General features: G+C 30.4%; 2 protein-coding genes across 2 annotated transcripts; one reads left to right on the top strand and one right to left on the bottom strand.

The window, feature by feature from the left end:
* Positions 1-618: 618 nt before the first annotated feature.
* Positions 619-16,058, bottom strand: LOTGIDRAFT_216255 (hypothetical protein). Its single transcript, XM_009057841.1, has 22 exons — positions 15,952-16,058; positions 10,919-11,063; positions 10,687-10,801; positions 10,449-10,516; positions 9,627-9,728; positions 9,074-9,173; positions 8,572-8,744; positions 8,361-8,393; positions 7,948-7,999; positions 7,420-7,506; positions 7,243-7,316; positions 6,898-7,032; positions 6,560-6,642; positions 6,133-6,283; positions 5,761-5,833; positions 5,507-5,595; positions 5,174-5,290; positions 4,828-4,881; positions 4,477-4,566; positions 3,859-3,963; positions 3,394-3,465; positions 619-3,195 (listed from the first exon to the last, which is right to left on the bottom strand). The coding sequence occupies exons 2-22, from the start codon at positions 11,054-11,056 to the stop codon at positions 3,058-3,060; spliced, it is 2,049 nt and encodes a 682-aa protein (XP_009056089.1). The 5' UTR covers positions 11,057-11,063; positions 15,952-16,058; the 3' UTR covers positions 619-3,057.
* Positions 16,059-18,892: 2,834 nt separating this feature from the next.
* LOTGIDRAFT_119551 (hypothetical protein) lies at positions 18,893-19,348 on the top strand (the record flags this gene model as incomplete). The annotated part of the gene is made up of 1 exon (XM_009057840.1): positions 18,893-19,348. A coding segment is annotated over one exon (456 nt), but the record flags the coding sequence as incomplete, so codon positions are not given.
* Between the last annotated feature and the right edge of the window lie 3,281 nt (positions 19,349-22,629).

Here is a 22,629-nt window from a genome sequence, read left to right as displayed (position 1 = left end):
AATACACATCTTGGACATCATAAGTACAACTGATTGAGATATCTGCTATGAAACTAAATATCATTGACATGAAAGGATTAGATCACAACTGAAAAGTAATCTGTTGATAATTATGATGCCCGAATGACCATCATTTGACAGTCAGAACGTATTTGTTACTGTTATTTTAACTAAGGTTAACTAATTCTACTAGAAATTATATGCCCTGTATGAAACTTGTCAAAAAAAATATTCTAAAGCTGAAGCGTAATACTGGTATGTCTATTACCAAATCTAAATCATAAAATTGACATTGTCATAAAGAACAATATAACTACCTATGTTGACTAATCTTAGATGTAATCTCTAATAGTAAATAAACTAATTAGTAAGCCTACTTTATACTTTCACATAAATATCTGCTGCCATAGTTAAAACTGTAAAATATAATGTACAATTCACTAATATCAAGAAATATAAACTAAAATAAACCGGTTTAATTCAAATAAATGACTTTTGACTAATGTTATATTTTGATTCAACATTCATTGAAGTCAAATTTAAACACTATTACTAAATGTAAGTGTTGACTAGCTTAATTGTAAATTTGAAGACCAGGTTCTGTTAATGGTTGAAATAGGAGTAATAATATAAGATATGTTGTGCTTTTTGTTTTTGTGGAAAATTATCAGACACACTTCAACCTTCACACACCTCTTTCAGTGAACTGCAGAAGGTTCGCTGTGACATATTGTGTATTCTTGCATATGATAAGCCAGTCATATATTTCAATGTAGCTTAGATGTCTGCTTGAGGGAATTTTCAATTTATTTTGTAAGCTATAAAAAAAACACTTAGCTGACAAGTTCTACCGCTAAGCCTAACTGGGATATCCCAATTGAATTGGCCTACACTTATTTAATGAATCATGAAACTAAAAACTGCAAAATTTCCTTCATTGCACACTACATGGTGTTACCCATCCTCATAAGCTTATACAGGTCAATTTTATTTCCCAATGTCACAGGATGAAAGCATATTCGAAGCATGAATTTAAAACATACAAGAGCAGTGTTGAATTCTGTAATTGATAAGACATAAATAAGAAGTTAATGTAATTACAGAGTTTTTGAGCTTTCACAATCTCTCATACAGCACTCACAAACTCTTTATAAAGTTAATTTATTGTCGTGGTATTCCTTATCAAACAAATGCTTTGGTTTCAAACTGCTTTTCTTAATAATACACATCTTGGACATCATAAGTACAACTGATTGAGATATCTGCTATGAAACTAAATATCATTGACATGAAAGGATTAGATCACAACTGAAAAGTAATCTGTTGATAATTATGATGCCCGAATGACCATCATTTGACAGTCAGAACGTATTTGTTACTGTTATTTTAACTAAGGTTAACTACTTCTACTAGAAATTATATGCCCTGTATGAAACTTGTCAAAAAAAATATTCTAAAGCTGAAGCGTAATACTGGTATGTCTATTACCAAATCTAAATCATAAAATTGACATTGTCATAAAGAACAATATAACTACCTATGTTGACTAATCTTAGATGTAATCTCTAATAGTAAATAAACTAATTAGTAAGCCTACTTTATACTTTCACATAAATATCTGCTGCCATAGTTAAAACTGTAAAATATAATGTACAATTCACTAATATCAAGAAATATAAACTAAAATAAACCGGTTTAATTCAAATAAATGACTTTTGACTAATGTTATATTTTGATTCAACATTCATTGAAGTCAAATTTAAACACTATTACTAAATGTAAGTGTTGACTAGCTTAATTGTAAATTTGAAGACCAGGTTCTGTTAATGGTTGAAATAGGAGTAATAATATAAGATATGTTGTGCTTTTTGTTTTTGTGGAAAATTATCAGACACACTTCAACCTTCACACACCTCTTTCAGTGAACTGCAGAAGGTTCGCTGTGACATATTGTGTATTCTTGCATATGATAAGCCAGTCATATATTTCAATGTAGCTTAGATGTCTGCTTGAGGGAATTTTCAATTTATTTTGTAAGCTATAAAAAAAACACTTAGCTGACAAGTTCTACCGCTAAGCCTAACTGGGATATCCCAATTGAATTGGCCTACACTTATTTAATGAATCATGAAACTAAAAACTGCAAGAAGGGTGTTAGAGCTCATTACAGAAGATCAGAAACGTGTCATTGTCATGCCCATGAGTTTATATATTTTTGGCCTCTCAGACTTCACCCAGTTTCCCAAAATTGTATCAGTAATGAATAATTAAAAATTAATAGTCATTTCCACTGTGAAAGACTTTTTTAAGTTAGCTGCAGAAATCTTTCCTTGATCTGCATCCAGACCTTGCAGCACTGCTGGCAAAAGTCTTTCAAAGTTAGAATTAGAACTTTTCTGCCAGCCCTGGTCATTGATTTTGAAAACCTAGCAATCCTTCTGTTAGTATCAATACCATAGTTTGAGCTCTCCTCAATATTTAGTCTGGAATCAAGCCAGATAAACTTTTCTTTGTCAGCTGATTTTATTGAAACAGTGGTTAGTAGTCTAGTTGATAATAAATATAATAATCTATCACTAACCAAATTAAGCATACAACACAAATAAACCTTAACAAACAACAGCAAATTGCATCCTTTTTTTTTTAACCAAGCATTTTTTTTATGTATGAATTTTATAATAAATAATAAGATAGTATAAATAAACAAGAATTGATGTATATAAATCTTCTAGTTAAACAGGGTCTGTGTTTTTAACACAGTTTGTAAGTTTTTTTATTATGATAAATTTAAAGGAATAAATTAACTGGATATAAAAGGAAATCTCACCAGTTACCTAGTTGCTCTATTATCATAACGTCACATTATATCAGTTTTCATATAGAAACATCTGACCATATTTAACTAGATGATGTACGAACCAGTTTCACAAAATGTTTATGATATAGAAGTTCTCCTGGATAGGACTGATGTTTAACTATTTTGTGAAAGAGGCTCCTTTTGTAATAAAATGATATCTTGATAATTTATTTCATCATTTTGGAATGATTCAATAAGTTTTAGGCCATTTTCGCATACATTTCTTTCAATTGTTTAGAGAAATACTTGGCCAATTCTTGTCGTTTTGCTTTAAATGTTGGTGTTAATAAACCATTTTCAACTGAAAACATTTCAGGATAAACATAAACATCACGAATCTGAAATAAATAATTGTTTATCAACACAGTATCATAGAAACTGAATTTTTAACTCTTTCTATTGAAGAAAGGATGGGTATATTGCACACATAAATTTTCATATCATGAATTCACAGAGTGTAATGAGTTAATATTGGATGACAAATAAGAATAAAAGATATAAAGCAAAATTATCAGGAAAATTAACATAAGTTTTACCTGTTCAAAAGAATGAAGTCCTGCTTTCTTGCCAACTTCTAATAAATCTTCTAGGATAGCTTTCTTTACCTCCTATAATAATAATGTAATAAATAGATCTATCTATAGTAATAAACATATTTCAAGTCAAGTGGGTGGTTCAGTTTATTATTTGTTTATTTATCTAAACTTCTTATAATTCACACTTTGTAGTTAACAATAAATTTACTAGTATACAGTATGTATATTTCCATAAAATACTGAATCAAACATGTCTTTATATAAATACAATAAGTTTAACACGCAATGTTGTTTCCTAGCCAGCTTACATCAACATTGTGTTTAAAAACAGTCTGTCTTTGTATTTCAAAATCACTAGATATTCATAATACAAAAACAGCATGAAACAGTAAGAATTATTGTAAAACTATATTCTAGAGGTTGAGTTCAGGCTAGATAGGTTCACATGAATACAACAAAACTTACTGGTTTTCTGGCTAAATCTGATAAATCTCCTTTTAAATTAAGTTTTTGTTTGCAGAATTTTGGTAAAGAATCAGGATCAGGTACAACAATACCTATTAAACATGCCTGAAAATAAACACAAGATACATAATATAGGATTAACCTCAATTATATACTGATTAACAACTCCTGTAACTATTTTAGACAATTCAAAGTTGGATACTGGGGGGTTTATTTTCGCTTCTATAATTTTCATTATCATTAATGTTGTAACTTATACCTGAAAATATTTCTTAAGTATGCTATTTCTTAATCAAATTGAATTTGTTTTAAAAGGTTTAATTAAAAACAGAGAGAACTAATTGTTAATTAAGCAGTTTATAATAATTTATTATGACTCGATATTAGGCTTTTATTTTACTTAAATCTGTACTGTAGTTTTCAAACAGCTTCTATAAAGCATAACTAACTACAAAACCTTATGTAATGTTTAAAAATATTTTTAGCGTTTAAAAATTAACGGCTGGATTATTTTAAGTTAAAACTTTCACATATGTTAAAAGGGCATATTTTTCTACAATTTTGGTATATAGTTTACGCATGATTAAAAAATTGAGATTTTCAAAGGTTTTGTCATACCTGTAAACTATCTCCATGGACAAATACTTGAGATATTAATGAAGACCTCACATACACATTTTCAATCTTTTCTGGAGCAATATATTCTCCCTAGAAACAATAAAAACATGTTAAGTAACCCATAAAAAATCATTCAGCTCACAGTGAGTGATCCAATTTAATGTTTGAATAAAAAGGCATGTTCTCAAATTAATCCACACCATCAGTGCTAATAATTTGACAATCATAAAAAAGATGCAAGAACAATAATTTGAGATCCTGAATATTTATTTCATTTAAGAATGAGACAACTTCTGTTAAATTCAATCATATTTTCAAAAAGAATACTGTAGCAATTCAGAATGAACCTACCTGTGCCAGTTTAAAGATGTTTTTCTTTCTATCAATAATTCTTAGTGTCCCAGTCTGAAACAATAACATTTTAAGAATTATTATGTCAAAAAAAAAAAATTAAAAAAATTTCAACTCTTCAAAAGACAAACTAAATATTTGGGAAGTATATCTTTTTGTCATAACTTGTAACTGCATGAATGAATGCAATAAGTATTTGCCATGTAAGCGCTATGAACACACCTTTGTGTTGAGATCAGTGCTTTATAAATATACACATTATTATTCTTATCTAAGTAACATTAATACTGCTAGAAGTAAAGTGTACATATAGATAACATGTAATCAAATCTGATTAGAAACCTACCGGTAACCATTCACCAATATCACCAGTATGTAACCAACCATCTTTATCTATAGCCTCTCTAGTTTTAGATGGATCTTTTAAGTATCCATTAAATACATTTGGTCCTTTAATACATATCTAAAAATACAATTATTCATATTGGAATATATTGTTAGGTTATCCTGTGATATTGATAAGATACATATCTAAGCTGATTTAACTCAATAATTCAGACTATTTTCATCTGAAAATATCAGCAAAACAGTCAAGTACTACATTTGAGCTCAGTAGTAAGCTAAATGTATTATTAGATAACTTCATCTGAACTATTACTAACAATTTAGTTAAACTTACCTCTCCTTGATCATTTTTAGCAAAATATTCCATTTCTGGTACATCAAATAATTTAACGGCATTACATACTAACGGTGGTCCCACAGTACCTATTATTAATATAAATTATATACGTGTTTACTTCTAGCAAAACGGAAATATGGTTTCAGCCGTAATTAGTTTATTCTTTTTTCATTAAGGTCGTTCAATTGAAAACATAAACAAATACCATTGCTGCCAACCTATATCACCACTAGACGTATAAAATATAATACCTGATTGAGGATCACCAGGTATTTGTAAAGTAGATATAGCATGATTCTCAGTCTGACCATAACCTTCAATAACCTACAAATATTATCATACATAATAACAAAACTTTATAAAATAATCATTATTTTCTGATATACAAATCAAGACATGCAACAACCAAATTTCATCAAAGATCAAAATAAAAAGTAAGAAAGATTACTTGAGTCACTTTAATCAACTGGAGTCAAGCTAAAACTCATTAAAGTTTATGGAGCTTTTAAACCGAGAGATTGTAAATGATTTCAAGGACAATATTGTTTATGAGTCTTTGGTCTATTGAATGATATGTAATAGATGGGGTCTAGATAATAAGAAATAAACATTATGTAACTTACTGGACATCCAACTATACAGCGTAAAAAGCTGAGAACTTTAGGAGCTAAAGGTGCTGAACCTGTGGTAATTAATCTAACCTTACCACCTAGTGCAGCTTGTATCTTCTTAAACACCAGTATATCCCAAATACTGTCATTTCTTATTACACCTCTAAAATTATGAAGAAAAATATTTTTTGTGTTGTCTTAGTTAATCATATTTGCCAGGGATCCCCCGACATATTATCATCTTCATCTATCCTAATTCCAGTGAACAACACAGATACACCAGGGCCAAATTGATTGCTCCAAAAATGATCTGACAAATATGAGGCAACATCATGGTATAAAAACTGTACTTGGTAAGGAGATGGAGTAGTAAATCACATTACATTTAAGAAATGTACAAGGAAGTGAAATGTTAAATAAATTGATGATATTCACTTACCTCACAATTTCTTTTTCTTTTTCCCATAAAGCTATGTTAAATAACAGTTTCTTTAAGGAACTAGAATTAACACCAGTCATAACCTGAAATATACAGAATAATCAATTACTAGAAAATATTCCTCAAATACTAGATTATTATTCAATCCTTAAATTGCTGCCAGATACTCTGCTTTGCATAAATAACCAATTGATTTCATGAAAGATAGTGAATAATTTATAGGTTTTGTTGAAATAGACTTCACGCACCTATCGTTCTATCCAGTAAAATCAGGCAACCTCTTCAAGAGTCATTATTAAAAAGTGACAAAGCTAGAACATCTTTTAAAATCTAATTACCTTATCATAGAATCTATTTAATAATCTAGGAACAGTAGGAAATAACGTGGGCTGTAATTCTTTAATATCATCCATCAACTTTCTTACATCACCTTGAAAAAATCCTAGTGCTGCTCCATGAGAGAAAATATAGCCCTGAAATATAGGTCAATTTGGAAACATGTTCACAGGTATCAAAAGAGGCAATGCCATTCCTGAATTTCAAAATAAAACTGTAGCAGAGTTTTCACAACCAACATTGCTGCATTGTTGACTATGCACTGGTAACTCTTTAGCAAGATGCATCATATCTGAAAGGGGGTTGAATGTGCCAAGAATAAATTAACAGGTTTATAATATACATACCTCTAACATTCTTTCATAACTGTGAGCTAATGGCAAGTAGGATATCATCTTATCACCAGGTCCTATAGCTACACCTGTAGGATCCTACATCAAATACAAACATTTATGTTATTATCACATATTATCAATATAATTTAACTACAGTAGTTACTTGAGTTTTTGACTATAAACCAAGACAATAATTATAACTTACTAATTGTGCAGCACATCCATCTATAACAGCTACTAAACCTTTATGTGTTAACATAGCTCCTTTTGGTAGACCTATAAAAATAAAAACACTTGATAATGATGTAAATTTTATATTTGGCGAGTATTTGTCAGAAACAAGAAATGAATGGAGTTTTACGTCCTACTTTTAAACAAGAAATGAAGAAGTATAGTATAAGATAGAGGCAGTCTAATTCAAAAGTGACCAAACTTTCATTGCCTTTTATATGAGCTTTTATTTTTAATATATACGCTAGCCCTCTTGAATTGGTCAAATTAACTCGATGAAGTCTGCTTTAACCAATCAATTTTCTACCCTCTCAAGCACTGAAATTTTGTGACGTAGTGTTTCTCACGTTAGATCAAAATTTGAAAGCTAACTGAAGTGCCTATATTAAAAATAAAAGCTAATGAATAAAAAAGCAAAATGAAAGTTTTGTCTAATTTCAATTAGACTGAAAATAAAGGGTAACTTGTAAAGTTCAGATAACTTACCTGTAGTACCACTAGTATAACATATCAGACATAAATCATCAGGTTTGGCGGGCTGTAATAATAAATAGAAATTTGATTTCAAATACAGTACCAACAATAAACTTAATTTAAGTTAGGGTTACACAAATACAATTTATTATTGTAGCATTCAAAATTTTTGGTTGGGGAATTATTCATTGAAATTCCACTGTGCCAAAATTAGAAACTAAACAATTATTCAAGATTGTGCTTTCATGCAGGATTTATTCAAAATGATCTGTAAGCATGATTTTTGTAGTATTGTACTGTCAATGTAATAAAATAATAACTTCTTTCTTAAATGAGAGGAATGTACTATCTGTAACCTATTCATATTTCATACAATTAAAATAATAGTTTATCATCATGTCCTGATATTTATAAATAATACTTACATTTTCAGGTACAGGGTTGTCTCTACCCAATGCCTAGAAAATAAACCAAAATCTGAATAGAACAATCACACATTAAAACATATATTCATAAGGTATTAGAAAAATAAAACAGAAACAGAAAATTGAAAAATATAACTAAATATTTCGATTAAATATCAAAATTTTCAATTTCCATCATTTTCTAATGAAGTTCTCAATAATTCAGTCTTACCTCAAGTTCTGTAAATAATACAGTTTTAATGCCATATTCATCAGCCTTAGCTTTATTTTCTGGTGAAAATTTATCCATACAAACTATTGTTTTAATTTGTTTGGTATCTTTCCACCGATCTAATAAATTCTTGACTTTAACATTATTATCACAGACAACTGTTTCTAGTTCAGCTACAATAGATAGAGTAATAGGTATTCCATTGGATTTTTCATGTTTTCTGTAATTTCTGTAAATATCTTTTTATGGTTTCAGCATTAGTGATTACAGTCAAATTTGTTTGAAGTTTAGAAACCACAGATGTCAGACAAGAAATTGGAATGATGCAAATTGAGACAATAAAAATCTGATACATATAAAATGAAAAGAACCTCTATTGCATCCCTTTATCAAGTTTGAACTTCTTCAAATTACTCTGCAGGTTTTGCAACATAGGTTATTGAACGAGGATATCATTTGAAAAATTTCATCAGTAAAAATCATGAAAATTTTAAATACTTACCTTGATCAATAATAAAATTACAAGCTTCTACACCAAGAGTATCATATAATGGTACACCAACCATAGAATACATATATAATCCTTCATCTAGTATCACATACTGAAATATATGATATATAATATGCTATTTTATATGTAATGATAATGTCATATTATGATATCCAGACATAATGTGGGCATAAAAAATATTTTCATTAAAATGAATCAAAAACATTTATACTTGGAAGTATCAAAACAGAGCTTTCATTGGTCAGTTAGCATTACTAACTTTTACATATCATCATCTAGTTATTGAAACTACATATTTTTCATATTTTGAGTTAATGTAGGGCCTACATGCGCTTTTTATTGGAATTCATATAGTCAGCAAACATTTTTAAAAATTCATAGCTAAATGTATCTTTTTCATAATCTCCAATAATTTGCTGTTTCACATTGTAATATTGATAAATGTGATAAAACTCAAAACAGAATAGTAAAGATCTATATTTTGATAGTTATGGTATAAATAACTGTATTGAAATTTTACATTTTAGATTAAGACAGTATTTACCTCAGGTCTATTTTGAGAATAAATACCAATATGTGTTTTATTAGATGCTGAATGTCCTAACTTTATCAATCCAGATCCAATATTTTTAGATCGTTCTAAAACCTGTAATAATAATCAAAATAACAACAATATTCAAAACTGATAAAACAATAAACCATATTTACGCTTCGTTTTGGAATCATCAACTACATGTTCACAAACCAAATTACAATATCTTTTAAAATATGACCATGTCATATGAAGGAATAGTCTATATTATATATATGACGTCATAAACATTCGATCAATAAAGAACAAAAATGTGTAAAAATGTAAATTTCAAATAAAAGTATCTTAAAATAGCTTTTAATCAATTCCGATTTTAATGATTGCAAAATATGATTAGTTTCTTTGTTTGTGTTATGAGCTTCATTCTGGACTCAATATGGCTTAGCCTGAATATGGTCTATGTAATTATGACAATTTCTAACAGCACTTTAACCAAATAAGATATTGACAATGTTAGTGGATGATTTAATAACGGAAGGTAAAAAACAATAACAATATGCAGGAAACTAACGTCTGCACAAACAACTCACTATCAAGTTCAGAAAATGCATCCCAATCAAAATATTCAGTTGGTAATTTATTATAAGTGAGAATCAAGGTGAGTATACAGATTACATAATAAAAACAACACAGGATGGAATGGTGATTTATCACCTATCTGCATTACTTCATATTCAATGGATTTTGGCTGTTGAGACAAACAGAAAAGAGAGGAAAAACTCTTGGTCAGAATTCAATCTTATTATAGATAATTAATCACTATCAAGGACATACCTGATCATAACTAATCCATTTATAAGGTTCATTAGAAGATGGTTTATATCCTAAACATGGACCATTCTCTATAATGATAATAATAATTAATCAAAATACCTCATTTATATTTACTATGGAAACATTTGCCATTTTAAACTTGCAATACTTAAATCATTCATTTTTATAAACATTTTCATTATATTACCTGCAGACGGTTCTACACTATTCTAAACATTTCCAATATAAATATACTCACTTGAAATTCTGGCTCCACGTTTAAAAAACTCTAGTAAAGTTCTAGAATCTTCATGAATGTATCCTTGAATTTCTCCATTTTTACAAAGCGTAGAAATTCTGGCTTGAGGATCACGCTAAAATGAAAAGATTCTAAAATTCATCAAAGGACTTTTCATCACCATAAATAACAATATAAAAATATTCTTATTAAACTTACTGCAAATGGTCAAGATATATAACGCTTCACTTACCTTCCATGGCTGTGTTTGATTCTTCATATCATTAATTCTAGGGAATTGTTCTGGACCTTGTGAAAAGTATAAGGCTGCTGCAGTACCAACAGCTCCCACTGTCACCACGCTGGCACCAGCTAACTTTAAATACTCCATTTTCAATCTAAAATATACAAACAGTCCAATGTCATATAATTGAAATAATATTATTTTCAAAACCTGATGACTGATATTTTTGGTTTTCCAAATTTTGACACTGACACATAATCGATGAATATTGCCATGTATTACTCAATACTCTTGACATAAAATCACACATAAAAAATTATCCTAAAAAAGAACCAGAAACAAATACAAGAAACAATTGTGTCTCTTTCCAAGGCCAGTATCTAAATAAATGTTTGATTTGTCAAGAAATACCTCATATATCTCCTATAACCTTACTAATATACACGTATATGTCCTCTAATATCCTCTACCTAGTTAACTAATCCTTAATAACCTGTAGTAAGCTCCAGTATACCTTACTTACTTGATCATTAACTAAGTTCTCATTAATCTTCTTATTTAAGCCAAGTGACTTTTAACCTACTGAACTTTGGTCAACTAAATATGGAGATATAATCTTTAATCAGGGTTCATCAATGTATGAGCAGTACATCACTTGAGGCATGATGTCAAGAAGTCCTAAGTACATATATTGTATTATCAAATGTATCATCAGATGTAAGCTTATACCATAAATTACAGATGTAACAGCTACTCTTATCAAATTTAGTGGTATGAGCATGCATGACAATTTCATATTATCAAATAATCATTAATACATCTCATCTCATTACAAAATCCACTATACTATAACTATAAAAGCTTACCCTGTGAACTTTCCAACATGAATTGATATTGTATTGTAATCCACAGATAATATATTTTTACATACAATTTATTGCATCTTAAAAATGAACTTTGACTCCCATGAAATTGTCCAATGATTTTTCCAGTATTATTTGACATTACATGCATGTGTCCACAAAATCTAGGACAGGTTCACTTGAATTAAGATAATATTGAAGTGATAACTATTTTTTATCAAATGTTCACATATAATACACTTAGTACTTTTCAACCTGATATCATGGTGTACTTGACAAATTACCATAACCTATGTAAATGATAGCTAAATTTGATCCTTTTAAAAAATAATATTCATCCTTTCCATATTATTCCATAACATTAAAATATTCCATCATTTTTTCATTACCAATGATGTAATTTTGAAAACTATTGAGAATGATCATCAACTAATTTGTGTTCCTTTAATTATCATCTGATCTACAGTTAGTTCAGCTTAATTTTTTTTTTTTTTTTTTTTTTTTTTTTTTTTTTTTACAGAATTTTGGTTTTGTTCACTATCAAGAGATTGATTCAAGGCAATTGTTTATAAAGCTAAATATTTGCATTTTCTCTTGTATCTGATCATGAACCTTTGTACACAAAAGACTATAACATAATAACATAAATTTGAATGACCAAAGTCAAATCTATTCAGAATGGCTAGTTATTACTACGGCTACACAAATATTAAAATTTTTTAATATATTTTCTGCTAGTGCTATATAACTTCACTGTTAATAAATTGAGATTTTAAGCATTTGTTTTAAGTTGGAAATTAATGAAACCCCTACCAGTATTTCAAATATAAGGGAAAGTAGGATTAAAATGAAATATATTATATAAGCTTACAACTTGAGAATTTTAAATGCATCTGATTGTTCAGGTCAATAAACTATATCTTTAAGAGGAGGGAAAATTTCAGTTACTATTTGTTTAAATGATTGCTTATAGATCACACTGAACTTTTAATGTATGGTCTCATTATTATCTCCAAGAAAATTTATATTATCAATAAGTTGGTCTAACTTATCATATTGCCAGAAAATTTAATATGAGAATTTAAACAACACCCTCAATATATGTGTTACAGACATACAAATTAGATAAATATATGTCCGTCACCCACGCCTATCACAGGCTTGCATTGATTATCAAAAATATGATCTTAACACTTTCTTGAAGATAAAATAACATATAGGCCTACTCTGCATCAAGTTTTGTGATTTAATCATTTCAAAAGTACACATTGATGCATGTTTTTTTGTACCGGTACCTGTTGATTGTATTAAGATATTTTGACTATTTAGCAGAATTTGCTTATATATTTTCTTATTCATTGCGAATATAATATTGAATATATCAAAATATGAATAACAGTTATACATGATATTTTTGAAAGAAACCAACTCATTTAAACTTAAATTTCAAGATTTAGATTTCAATTTCCAGTTGTTCACAATCACAGAAATTTCATTATCAACTACAATGAAGGTCAAGTTCTTAAAACTCAATTTTCCTTACCTCGAACCGTTTTCTATGTTTCCAATTTAATCAAAAAATGGAAAGTAGATACATTGAAACGATGGGTGTAAATTTTGTTAGTATTCATATTGAACAATAGTTAGATTAGTATGAAGAGGAACACTGAGGGAGATATAAGATAGGTCCTGTGTGAAGGGAAAATATTCAATGAAACAATTCATATAAGGTTGGAATCATGTTTCATTACCTTCTCATATGCTATTATAGATAGAGTCGACTATTGATAGAAACAGATGCCTGCGATTGATCCTAGGACATCCTAGCGCTAAGATCGTTTCGAGAATACATGTCTACATTGGAAAAAATGACTGGTAGCATAAATTTTTCAAATATACCTCAACCAATTTCACTTTTTAATTTTTATGTTCACCTGAAAATTTGGGTATCCGAAAGTTGTGCGTCTTACTTTAACCGTTCGATTTTTCATGTAAAACAATCTTACTGTAGAGAATTCAGAACTGACTGTGGTCTGTAAGAAGGTACACTTTTAGATCTTTCATGTAAAACAATCATACTGATCAGAATGTCAACAACACTGAGAGGCGATAAAATTTAAGAGTAGATGGAAGTAATTAATAAATCATTCATTATATATACAGTCAAGAAACCTAATGTCGTGCTAACCTAAATTTATCATGCATTTCCGGAAAGGTTTAATAATTTACATGTGCGACCTCACGTGACCTCTGCATTTGCTTGTTTTGATAAACATGGATTATCTGTACAATGTCAGCTAGTAGAATGAATCCAGTAGTTTCAAGCAAGGTAAAATGTATTAATGTATTAATGTATACTTTGACAAACACAAAAGGGCGTATTTCATCACAATTTTTTATCGGACGAATTTCCTAATAATCCCAATCTGTAATCGGAATTCCAAGTGTCGTCTGCTAGAATAAAGTCCAACGTATGAAGTCACCTGATCAACTAGTGGATTCCGTGTCAGCCAAAAAATTCTATGGAACACAATGTGGGCCATATTCTTATTTTGATTCAATGACTTTTATCGCGCTATGTATATTATTTTGTCAGTCACTATTTTTTGTTTAAATCATGGTTCTTTGAAGGAATTGTCCTTAGTTATAATGAATTGATATTAAAGATAAATACAGTCATGTAACCTAATTTCGTGGAAACCTATTATTCTTGGATTTCAAGAAAGGATTAATAATTTACATGAGCTACCCTTCGCGACCTCCGCATTAGTTTGTTTTGATAAACATGGGTTTTCTCTACAATATCAGCTAGTAGAATGAATTCAGTAATTTCAAGCAAGGTAAAATGTATTAATGTATACTTTGACAAATACAAAATGGCAGATTTCAGTTATTACCAAACGTCACCATTTTTTATCGGCCGAATTTCCTTGTAATCCCAAGCTGTAATCAGAATTCCAAGTGTCGTATGAAGCCACGTGATCAACTAGCAGATTACTTGTCAGCAGAAAATTTCTATGGAACACAAAGTGGACCATCTTCTTATGTTGTGTCAGTGACTTTTAGCAATAAATCACGCTACGTATCTTATTTTGTCAATCACTATTTTTTTTTTTTAAATCGTGGTTCTTTGAAGGAATAGTTATAATGAATTGATATTAAAGATAAATACTAAGAGAAGTTAATTATACCACTGGGTATCCATACAACGTGTTTTTCTAGACTTATTTATAGATCAAACATTGTACACGAAAATAGGTGACGCATTCTGCTGCCGTTGCCGAGTTGGTTGCTCATGAAATATGGGTCAAAGTGAAGGATTCATAAAGAAAATCGAAATAAACCAATTTTAATTATTTTGTAGAATATCTGAGGAAACATCTTCTTAGAAGACATAAAAAAGAAATTTCTTTCTTTTTTAACTTTGATGAAATTTGGTGTTGAATCCTTATATCCACGAAAATAGGTTACACCACTGTATTAAGAGAAGTTAATTATACCAATGGGTATCCATACAACGTGTTTTTCTCAACTTATTTATAGATCAAACATTGTACACGAAAATAGGTGATGCATTTTGCCGCCGTTGTCGAGTTGGTCACTCATGAAATATGGGTCAAAGTGAGAGATTAATAAAGAAAATCGAAACAAACCAATTTTAATTATTTTGTAGAATACTGAGGAATAATCTAAGCTAAGACATAAAATATAATTTCCGTTTTTTAACTTTGACGAAATTTGATGTTGAATCTAAATGGCTGTCAAATACACCTTTGACTTCTTTATAATTTCTTTATATAACGAAAATATTTAGATATTTTAGTTACAAATTATTTATACAATGATCAATGTCTATGAACTAATCTTAGGCCTATGACTATGACTGAGTATGATGCTATATGGTCAAGAAAATCTCATCAACTTCCTTGACTTTGAATTGACCCTTTGTATTAATGTTTTGATCCATAAATTTCACTTAAAATCAGATAAAAATAGCAGGAATAACATTTACAGTTAGGACAGGTAGGCAAATCTACCCAGTGTTTCATCAGCAGAGTGAATGTCTTCGAGTAGAATTCACAAAAATGCCGGCTCTTCCTATCTATCCTTCACAACGTACACGGTGGAAAACCACTAATTTTTTAGAAATAAAGATCTTAAACAAAATAAATTACCAACCTATCTACAACAGGTAGACTTTGGACCTAATTAGTGGTGATGAATTCTGTTAAAAGTGGCGTGTTTTCAAGAAACAAAACAACACATCCGCTCTGGTCATAAATGGGTCACAAGGTGATTTACAAAGTCATGCTGCTGTAACATCACTAAATTCATAAATCGAAACGAAACATTGGTATTTTTCACAAAAAATAAAAATAAAACAGTAAGATGGGATTGAATTCGTTTTTAGCTAAAGCAGCTGTTCTTGTACAGCCAAGTCGTGTTACAGATCAACTACAAATTCTATCATGCAAAAAGAGATAGATATCTAGATCTGAATAGGACGTAAAACTCCATTCACCTCATTTCATTTAGATCTGAGTATTCTGAGTTGTTTTAGTGCAGATATATAATACAATATTCATTGGCAACTTAGTTTTGTAGTAGAGAGTACTAGATTGAATCTGTAAATAGCCTTTTCAGGAAAGTATTGGGCAGTAACAATAGGTGTGGATTTTAAAATGCTCGTCAAAAGAATTATTCAATTATAGTGCCTAATATTATTAGTAATAATATGATGCCAACGTATAATTAAAACGGACTTCGTAACGACATTGTGAAGATGAATGAGCGTTGGACCACGTTGGATGCACCCTTAATTTATTGTCTAGCTGATATTTTCTGTGGCTCAACTAACATATTTATGGACTAGTTGAACCAAGCCCACCATACCATGCACCAGAAAAAAAATATGCATAGCCTAAATATTAAAAAAAAAAAATCCCGGAAAGGGGCCCCAGCCAACGGGCCCCACTCATCTAGTTGAGCCACTGGACATTTTCCTCAGAAAAGCATGGTAGGCCTACCTCTAGGAAAAATGGTTTGCACTCTCTATTGTACCCCAACTTTATTTTTTGAAAATCTAAAAAAATTATTTTTATACATTAAGCAACAGGTTGCTCTTTTCTAAAGTGGGGAATTGGATCATAACGGTTGAGAAGCACAGACTCAGAAGACAGAATAAAATAATAGCCAAAACAATTAGCCGCGGCGTTAGTTTATTTGTAATGAAAATGTTGTTTTTACTCTATACACAAGTGATACGACTTTTCATTATGAAATACGTAGGCACTTATAATTGATATCATTCCTCATGTGAAAAGTGCATTACCTACTACATGTACCATGATTCCGCCAATATGTTTTGTGGATTTCTGGTAACTTCGTTTGCGATTCAGATCGTTAGTAAATTGGGTCATTTATTAAGTAAGATTTTACTTTTCGCTTTCAATAAGTGCTGATGGTAAAATATTTAACTATAAATCAAAGTGATGGGTTGATTTAGGCCATTAGTAGATAGTCTAAAAGTAGGCTAAGCCTATCGGGAATCTCACAATTCCTCCAAATATACCAAGAGCCAAGAAGAAATTTCACTTTTTCTTTCAATTGTTTCTCCTCTACCTCAAAATTAAGGTAGGCCTACCCTAAAATAATTGTTTGTTTTGTTGATAAGGTTTATGATAGGAAACACGAATTACAGATAATTTTTGAGCATCCATTCCTTAACCGTTCTATAGATTGGCGGAGTCTTGAAAAAAGGCGAGTCGTCAATGTAATTTTCAAACATAGACAGGCCTAATTATAGAAAGCTAAACCTTTAAGCCATAAGTAAGCTGTTTGACTGGGGGTACAATTCCTATTTCTGACATCAAGTTAAGATAAGAAAACAGTGAAACATGACTTTTAATAGGCCTAAACATATTTAAAGCTAATAAGGCCAATTTTACCTCGGCAAATGATACAGAGGTCATGACGGCGACCTCTGAATATGGTCTGAATTTTCTTAGGGCAAGCCCTATTTTTAAGATTTATTGATTTTTGTAATGGTGATTTCGTGCAAGGATAGAACAAGTATATACAGCTGTATGGTGCAAGGTTTCAGTATAATTATTTCGTTTTCTTAACAGCATGACATATTGAGCTTACATTTTTAAGCATCCCACAATGTTATTCTTGAATTTCCAGACACTTAAGATGCTTTAGTAAGTAAAAACATTCTGTCAATTTTAGCTTAAACAATTTGAAATGTAAAAAAATATTTTGCAGATTATGTTAAAATTATGGAACACCAATCAATGTAAGATTTAGAATTATAATGAGAGTTGCTGTTTGGTTAAAAGATATTAATGAGTGTCTGGATAGTCATGTCTACATTTATCCGGAAGTAAACACCACTCTCTCCTCAAGAATAGTCTCTCAGCTGAATAAATTATCAAAGACTCGCTCGGCGAAACGTAAGTATGGCAAGGATGAATCTTCATTTATATAGCTACTAGTTAAATGTTGGGCCAGTTTTCAATAAATATCCATTCTACCTTTTTCATTTGCGGTAGGTCAATTCAGTCGAGTCGGGTTCAATGAAGCGTGTGGCGTACATCTTGAACTAAGGAAGTGGCCTGGTCGCCTTTCCGGTCTCTTTTTTTGTGTATGATTGACTGTCAAGCTGGTCGCGTCTGACATCTGTTCGGTTTCCAAATGACTGCCACAAACATGAAATTCTTGATTAAATTCTTTGCAAACAATGATCAACGATTAGACCAGGATTAACAGATTATATGATTTAATCTTGTTTAATAACGCTACCGTGTACACACCACTAACTGGAATGGGTTTCACAAGGGATTATTACTAAAAATAGGTCACACTCCCATTGACAAAACTGTTCACAACAGAATAAAGATAGTTGTTGATTGGTTAAGATTGTTTAACAGCATTACTGTGGATTATATTGGTTGTGTCTGGACATGAATTTACAGCTCTCAGAACTGAAGAATGTTTATATACTGTATTTAAGATATTATACTGTATTAAGATAGTGATAATGGAGTGAAGTTTCTAACGATCATGATGTCTTTTTGAAAAAATGTATTTGTAATAGTGCTTAAAAAAATCTGTGAAGATGTCAACTAAGGAAGGAATTAAGTTGGATCACCCATTGATACACTGGGTAAAAGCAGTGTATGGTGATGGTAGACAGATACGCTTTAGTGATTTATTTGATGGTGTTTTACTAAATGATTTGATGTGTATTGTTGATCCAAGACCAGATGACAATATAGTGTGCAAAGATGTTAGTGATTTCAATACACGGCTATTTAATTGGGATTTGCTGTTAAAAAGTATACAGGCATATTATAAAGACGTACTTCAAGTCTATTTATTTGTGGCAGCCCCTGACATATATTTGATTTCACGTGAACCTGAGACAGAAGCTAGTTTTAAAGAAGTTTGTAAAGTGTTGCTGCTTATACTGGGATGTGCAGTTCAAGGTGAACAAAAAGAAGACTTTATATTTAATATTAAACAGCTAGATGTGACAGTTCAACATGATATAGTGACTTATATTCAAGAAATAACTGATGAATCTCTGTCTATCTTACCTCGAGATAGAAACAATACTGATGATGATTATGTTGAGAAATTATTTGTTCATCTGGAAAGACTATTATTAGAAAGAAATAAACTTATCCATCAAAAAATTATAGCAGACCATGAAGGAGAGAGTCAAAAAGAACATGATCAGAGTGATGAGATTCCGGAGAAAGCAACTGTTCCAGAAACAGATCCAACTGAAAAGAAAATCAAAGTTCGAACACTTCAGGTACAAATTGATGAAAAAGATGAACAAATTTCAGAATTAAGAGAAGAAATAGAAGAAGTGCGCAGAGGATTTCTTTCATTGAAAACAGAAAATGTAGAATTGATACAGAAATTGCATTCCCTACGTACAATACAGGATGATTTAGATGTATTTAAAGAGCGAGCCAGTAAAGCTGATAAGTTAGAAGAGGAGGTGTTGGTATTAAAGAAAAGTTTGAATGAAGTAGCTTTCTATAAGGCCAGAGTACAAGAGTTACAGAATGATAATAAGATTCTGGAAGAAAGTAAAGCTATGTTAGAAGATCAAGTGGAAGGCACCCATGTTCGACTTGAAACTGTTACCAAATTTGAAAATGAATTGAAAAAAAATAAAATGCTTTTGGATGAATACTGCATAAAAATCAACTCAGATGCTGAAAGAATTTCATTCCTTACCCAAGAAAATGTTGAACTTCAAAGAGAAATGGCTCTTTTAACTGAAAAGAAAATCATTCACGAGGCAAACTTATCTTTGGATGGATTTGAAAACTCAATTTCAACAGAACTCAGTGAGTCTTCCAATGTCAGTAAACTTCAACTGGAATTAGAAGTGCAAAGATTAACACAGCAATTAAGTTATTCTGAAGATGAATTAGAAAGTTTGAAATTAAAGATTAAAACGTATGAAGCAGAAGATAGAAAGCACTCCAATACAGCAGAAGAAATGGTCAAATTAAAATCTGAGAATTCAAAACTTTTGGAGAAGATTTCAACAACCAATGCTAAAGTAGAAATACTGAAAAAAGAGTTGGAAGCAGTTGGTTCTGAAAGACAAATATTGAAGAAAGAAATATTTAGACTTAATTCAGAAAATACTGAGCAGATAAATTCTCTGAAAAATAAAAATCAGGATCTGGAAAAGAAACTAGAGCTAAGTGAAGAGGACTATATTAAACTTAAAAAAGGCATGGAAAAAACAGAAGTTCTCATGCAAGAAAATAATAACCTTCATAAACAAGTTGAAGAATTGACCTCAGCAGAAAAGCTGAAACATGAAGAGTTGAAAGTTAAAGAAGAAGTAACACAAAATTTGAAAGAAGAAAACGAGAGTTTGATGATGGAATTGAAAGAAAGCAGACTGCAATTGCAGGAAGTTGTCAAAAAAGTAGAAAATGTTCCCTTGTTAATGAAAGAAAAAGTAAAACTTCAACAGGAGTTGAATTTAAAGATTGAAGAATTAATAGAAGCTCAACAGAAGATTGATAGTTCTGAAAAACTACAAGAGAAAGCTTTATGTATATCACAAGAATTGGAAACTGCCCAGAAAGAGCTGAAGTTATCAAAGGCTAAAGAAACAAGAATGCTGGAATTAGAAACAGAAATTGAAGTTTTAACTGAAGATTTGTCTCATCAGAAAAAGATGGTGGAAAGATTTGAAAATCAAATAAAAGAGGTTAAAGTTAATGAAGAACAAACACAAAAATTGATACAAGAAAACCAGAGTTTGATGTTGGAGTTAAAAGAAAGCCGGCTGCAATTGCAAGAAGTTGCCAAAAGAGCAGAAAACGTTTCAGTATTGATGACAGAAAAAGATAAACTTCAACAGGAGTTAAATTCAATGACTGAAGAATTGAAAGATGCACAGAAAAAGCTGGATGGATCTGAAAAATTACAAGTTAAAGCTTCAGACATATCACAAGAATTGGAAACTGCCCGGAAAGAGCTGAAATTATCAAAAGCTAAAGAGACTAGAATGCTGGAATTAGAAACAGAAGTTGAGAGATTAAGTAAAGAAGTTATCAGTGAGAAGACAGTGCTTGAAGAATTTGAAAATAAAGTGAAAGATATGGAAGATTTAGAATCTGATAACCAGTGGCTTGAACAACAAATAGTCAAAACAGAAGATGAACTGAAAGTGATAAAGGCAAAATCAGCTGAAGAAATTGAAAAGCTTGAGACAGAAAATAAAAAATTACGTCAAGATTTGAACATTGTTCAAGAAGAGTATGACATCTTACAAGATCAATTAAATGAATCCAGTGAACGTTTATTGAATGAAAGTCTTCGTCAGCTAGAAAATGAAAACAAAGATTTGAATGATCAACTTGAAATAGTAGCTGAGGAATTGCAAATGTTGAAAGTTGAATCGAAGAAATATGCAGAAGGTGAACTGATGGTGAATGAAAATTTAAACCAAGTAGAAGTGGAGAATGAAAAGTTACTAGAACAATTGAATATGGTAGAAGATGAACTAGATCTATTGAAAGAGAAATTTAATGAATCTGAAATGATAAAGAAAAGTATGTATGAAGAGAACAGAAGTCTTAATGAATCCCATACTGATGTCTTGCATAAACTGGAAGCAGAGAATCTGACATTAAATGAAAAACTTCAAGATGCTGAAAATGAAATTAAAAATTTTATTGAGAAAGAGAAACTTCTGGAAAAGGTGGAGCAGAATAATGTGGAACTTGAGAAACAGTTGACAAGTAGCCATGAAGCGACAGAATCTTCAATTGGGAAACTAATTTTTGAAAATCAAATTCTCAGCGACCAAATAGAAGTTCTGCGCCGAACTTTAGCTGATTATGAAAATGACAATGAAAAGGTCAAAGATATCCAAGAAGAAAATGTAAAACTTACAGAACAACTTGAGAATGTGATGAAAAGATGTGAAATTTTACAGAAAGAGCTATCTTCATCTGAACATAAAATGAAATCACTTGTAAAAAGTCAACATGATGTAGAAATTTCTAAAATGGGAAGTTTGGAGAAGCTTCATTGTGAAAACCAAGATCTCATCAACCAACTTCAATCTTCAGATAAAGAAATCAAATCATTGAAATCAGAGTGTGACAATAAAGAATCCAATCTTGCCACTCAAACTGAAAAGGTTCAAGATTTTGAAGAAGAAAATCACAGACTTAAAGAACAGGTTCAGAATGCCGAAGATGTTGTCAAATCTCTTCAAACTCAACTGAATGAAATAGTAGCTGAAGTTGAATTACAGAAAGAAGATCGCAAGAATTTTAACAGTGATTTAACAGAGAGTTTAGA

This window comes from Lottia gigantea, assembly GCF_000327385.1.
Source record: "Lottia gigantea unplaced genomic scaffold LOTGIsca_31, whole genome shotgun sequence".
NCBI lineage: Eukaryota > Metazoa > Mollusca > Gastropoda > Lottiidae > Lottia > Lottia gigantea.
Note: the sequence above shows the minus strand (reverse complement) of the source record. Positions and strands in the feature narration are given on the sequence as shown.

Bases quoted from the DNA above. Each gene is read 5' to 3' on its own strand.
- LOTGIDRAFT_216255 (XM_009057841.1), bottom strand. From the start codon at position 11,056: ATGGAGTATTTAAAGTTAGCTGGTGCCAGCGTGGTGACAGTGGGAGCT. The intron at 7,317-7,419 runs GTCTTGGTTTAT...AGGATCCTACAG, and splicing joins ATTAGTAAGTTATAATTATT to GTGTAGCTATAGGACCTGGT. The intron at 3,466-3,858 runs GTAAGTTTTGTT...TTATTATTATAG, and splicing joins CAGATTTAGCCAGAAAACCA to GAGGTAAAGAAAGCTATCCT.